This window comes from Arachis duranensis, chromosome 3, assembly GCF_000817695.3.
Source record: "Arachis duranensis cultivar V14167 chromosome 3, aradu.V14167.gnm2.J7QH, whole genome shotgun sequence".
In the NCBI taxonomy this organism is placed as follows: Eukaryota; Viridiplantae; Streptophyta; class Magnoliopsida; order Fabales; family Fabaceae; genus Arachis; species Arachis duranensis.
The window spans coordinates 55,336,587-55,340,992 of record NC_029774.3 but is presented as its reverse complement, the minus strand read 5'-3'; the positions used below and the strand labels follow the sequence as shown (position 1 = coordinate 55,340,992).

The 4,406-nt window shown below is 38.0% G+C and overlaps 1 protein-coding gene across 1 annotated transcript; it reads right to left on the bottom strand.

Annotated features, from left to right (window-relative positions):
- Window positions 1–310: 310 nt before the first annotated feature.
- LOC107479455 (uncharacterized) lies at window positions 311–1,851 on the bottom strand. Its single transcript, XM_016099588.1, has 3 exons — window positions 1,529–1,851; window positions 1,319–1,399; window positions 311–707 (listed from the first exon to the last, which is right to left on the bottom strand). The coding sequence occupies exons 1-3, from the start codon at window positions 1,849–1,851 to the stop codon at window positions 311–313; spliced, it is 801 nt and encodes a 266-aa protein (XP_015955074.1).
- Window positions 1,852–4,406: the final 2,555 nt, after the last annotated feature.

Genomic DNA, 4,406 nt, shown 5'->3' with positions numbered 1-4,406 from the left:
TTCACAATATTTGCAAACATTTGCAAAACAATAATCAAAGGCAACTTTAGTCAGAATAGCATGCTCCTATTACACCCCCTTTTGTCATCAAGGGTTGATAATAAGCAAGATCCACAAAAACATCACTATAAACCCTGCAAGAAAGGTCAGTGCACAGTCCAAATTACTAACTAAACTACCAAAAGTGCAGCAGTATCCAAAGTTTATACAGTCATACAAGACAACAGAAATAAGTCCAACAGTAGCAAAAGAAAACAGAGTTTATGAGACAGAAAAAATAGCAGCATCATTAGTTTTCATGAGACAAATTCTAGGTATCAGAACCATCCCCCTCCGAAGCAGCTTCCTCTTCAACATCAGTGGCAATGTCTTCATCATTATTAAGGTTATCAATGAAGGTCATGAGCACAGCCACCCTATCTCTTGATTTCTTCAGCAAGTTCTCATGCTTGCTAGCTAGCTTCCTTTGTTCCTTGCTCATGGCAATTAAGTGATTTGATTGGAAAATAAACTCTTGAGCAATATCCTTGACCACATTCAGCAGAGCAGATTTCTTCCCAGTGGAAATGGAAGTACCCTCAGTGGAAGGAGGAGGAGAGTCATCTGGGATGTATTCTTCATCATCATCATCATCTAGAACCACTCTCTCAGATCGAGTTGGTCCTTTTTGCTGTTTCACTGAACCACCTCCTTTTAGATATAAATGTCTATTTTCATATTTCTCATTGGTCAAGTCAATACCAAAATACTCAAAAATACAAGTTAGAAACATGCCATAAGAAGTGCTTTGTCTTTTTCACTCCTAACAGAATCAAACATGTATCTAACCATCAAATATGCAAATGAAAGTTCAGTTTTGGTGAGAATGGCATATAAAACAAGAGTGTCAGTGTATGAAACCCTTTGATATGAACCACTTTGAGGAAGTATAATGTGGTTGACCATTCAGTGAAACTGAGCACGTTCATATCCTAGGGATTTGTGAGTGGGTGTAATGTCATCAATTAGGGAGACATGTTCACAGATACTAGCCAGGGCATTATTATATGAAACACCAACTCCTTCATCCCACTTAACTGAAGTGTAAGCACAAGGCCCAACATCAGTATACTTCAAAGCATCACTGATAGTCTCATTGTTTAAAACTATATCTCAGCCCTTTACATATGAGTGAGTAGTGCCTTCATGATAAGTCATATTAGCATAAAATTCTTTGACCAACAAGGGATAAACAGGCTTTTTGATATCAAAAAGATGATTCCAGTCCAGAAAAATCAAGTTATCAACAAAAGGAAAACCTTTTCTTTTCAAAGATTACAGATCAGCTAGAAAAGATGGACACAGGGTATGATACTGGATAACCCCTTCATAAAAATTATTGTTCATGGCAGATTTGAATCTATAAGGGTTATAGTTCGAATGAGAGATCAAAAAGTGAGCTTTGTGATCAAACGGCCCAATGTCAGGTTCACTAACTGATTTGAGAGGAACTCGAGTTTTACCTCTCTGTGAGCGCACAGGAACTGACCTTGCCCTGGGTTGTGGTGGCTCGGAAACAGGTTCTTCCGTCGCCGGACGCTTCCCTTTGGATGAGGATGGCTTTGAAGAACCAGGTTTTGAAGAGGCAGGTTTGGAAGGCGTTGCCTTTGGTGGTGGTGTCGGTTTGGCAGAGGCAGGATACCTTGGAGTGGTCTTGGTACGAGCCATGGGATCAGTTCGAGGAGGAGAGGTAGGAGGAGAAGGTGAAGGAGTAAAGGTGGTGTCTTGAGAACGAGTTGATGGTCTTGGATATCCTGGAAGTTTATGGATTTTCTCACGCGGTGCTCTTTTAGCAATGACTTTCTTCCCCATTTTGGTTAAATAGATGCTTTTGATGGAAGAGAGATAGTGGAGTGAGAGGGAAGAAACCGAAGGGTTTGAGGAGAAGTTATAGAGGAAAGAGAGGGAGAGTTGGTAACCGTACCCAAAAGTGGTTTTCCAAAACCATGCAACTACATCACCTTTTTGAAATGACATGAAAAGACCTGACCTCATAAATTTAAGATTTGATTTGATTTGAAAATAAAATAGGAAATGAATTTTAAATTTTGAAAAACCAAAAAAATAAACTGAAAAATCTTTTTGGATTATAAACATTAAATAAAAAATTATTAAAAAATAAACACACAGCCCATCACCCAAAAATGTAACATTCACATATGGGCCCAGAGATAGTTGGGTTTAAGGAAACACAATGGACCACTCTAGATCTGATTTGAGGTTGGCCCAGATTATCTTTCATTTGAAACAAGCCCAGAACACGCTGGCTTGATGGAGAAGTTCATCACCTGCCCAGAATTGTCTCATACCTGTTTATGAGACAAAAATCTCCAGCAAATACATCAGCAATTTTCAAATAAAGAATCATAACTTAAAATTCCTAAACAAGTCCTAAGCATATAGAATCTATCCTCAGCTAATGGTTTTGTAAAAATATCTGCTAATTGCTCCTCAGATTTAACAAATTAAATACTAATATCCCCTTTTTGGACATGTTCTCTTATTGAGTGAAATTTCACTTCAATATGCTTCATCCTTGAGTGCAAAACTGGATTTTTAGAAATATTAATGGCACTCATATTATCACACATTAAGGGAATATTTTCAGCCTTTAATTTGTAATCAGCAAGCTGTGTTTTTAACCATAAAAGTTGAGAACAACAAGAAGAAGTAGCTATATACTCAGCCTCTACAGTGGATAAGGCCACTGTTGGTTGCTTCTTACTTGACCAAACATTTAAGGACTTTCCAAGGAAGCAACATAAACCAGAAGTGCTCCTTCTATCAACTCTATCACCAGCAAAATCTGCATCACAATAACTAACTGCAGAAAAATCATCAATCTTAGGATACCATAGACCAAAATTGGATGTGCCATGAACATATCTAATGATCCTTTTAACTGCAGAAAGATGTGACTCCTTAGGCTGGATGGTTAAGTACATAAGAGAACCAATCATTCCTCTATACCTAGTCTCATCAACATCTTTCTCAGCTTCTCCCTTGTCTAACTTAGAACTAGGATGCATGGGTGTTCCCATGGGTTTGTCATTTTCCATACCGAATTTCTTAACTAATTCCTTGGCATACTTTTCTTGATGAATGAAAATACCTTTTTTAGTTTGTTTAATTTGCAGCCCAAGGAAGAAATTAAGTTCACCCATCATACTCATGTCAAATTCACTTGTCATGAGTTTTCCAAATTCAGAACAAAGGGATTCATTTGCTGATTCAAAAATAATGTCATCAACATATATTTGGACTAGAATAAAAGAATCATTAGAGTTCTTGATGAATAGAGTCGTGTCAGTGGTGCCTCTTTGAAAACCATTTTTCAAAAGAAAAGAGCTAAGTCTCTCATACCAAGCTCTAGGAGCTTGTCTTAAACCATAGAGAGCTTTAGACAGTTTGAAAACATGATTAGAATGTTCTTTATTTTCAAAACCAGGAGGCTGCTCCACATACACTTCTCTATCTATCACACCATTCAAAAATGCACATTTCACATCCATTTGATATAATTTAAAACCACAAAATGCAGCATAAGCTAAAAGAAGTCTTATGGCTTCTATTCGGGCAACAAGGGCGAATGATTCATCAAAGTCTATTCCTTCTTCTTGGTCATATCCTTGAGCCATTAGCCTTGCCTTGTTTCTTGCAATGCTACCATCTTCTCCCAACTTGTTCCGAAATATCCACTTGGTGCCGGTCACTTTCTTTCCACTTGGCCTTGGAACCAAAGTCCATACTTGGTTCTTTTCAAACTCAAGAAGCTCATCCTCCATAGCTTTAACCCAAGATGGGTCACTAAGTGCTTCCTTAACATTTTGAGGCTCTATTTGTGATAGAATGGCAATGTTGGATCCTTCATTTGCCTTTCTAGTGGAAGACCTTGTTTGCACTCCATGAGAGACGTCCCCAATGACAAATTCCTCAGGATAATTCTTCAAGAATCTCCACTCACGAGGTCTGGTGGACTTGGAGGCAAATTCAGTCACCAAGGGATTTTGGGCGCTGCTGGCCGCAGGATTTCTTTCTGATTCATGAGACAAAATGGAATTGTCTCTTGAATTTTCAGCATTTGCAGTTTCTGGTTCAGTTTGTCCAGAATTTTCTTTTCCTTGATTTTGAGTGGTTCATCCTCCTTTTGAGCTTGATTTCCTGCATCACAATCTTCCAAAAATGCTTTGCACCAAGTTAGCATCACAAAATGTAACATGTATGGACTCCTCAATAATTCTAGCATCTTGATGATAAACCCTATATGCTTTACTAGTTGTGGAATATCCTACAAGCGAACACTCATAAGCCTTTGGATCAAATTTACCCAAATTTTCTTTGTTATTTAAAACAAAACATTTGCATCC

Coding starts and splice junctions, on each gene's coding strand:
- LOC107479455 (XM_016099588.1), bottom strand. CDS start 1,851: ATGGGGAAGAAAGTCATTGCTAAAAGAGCACCGCGTGAGAAAATCCAT. Junction 1,400..1,528: donor CCACCACAACCCAGGGCAAG/GTCAGTTCCTGT, acceptor TAACCCTTATAG/ATTCAAATCTGCCATGAACA. Junction 708..1,318: donor CCATCTTTTCTAGCTGATCT/GTAATCTTTGAA, acceptor ATATGAAAATAG/ACATTTATATCTAAAAGGAG.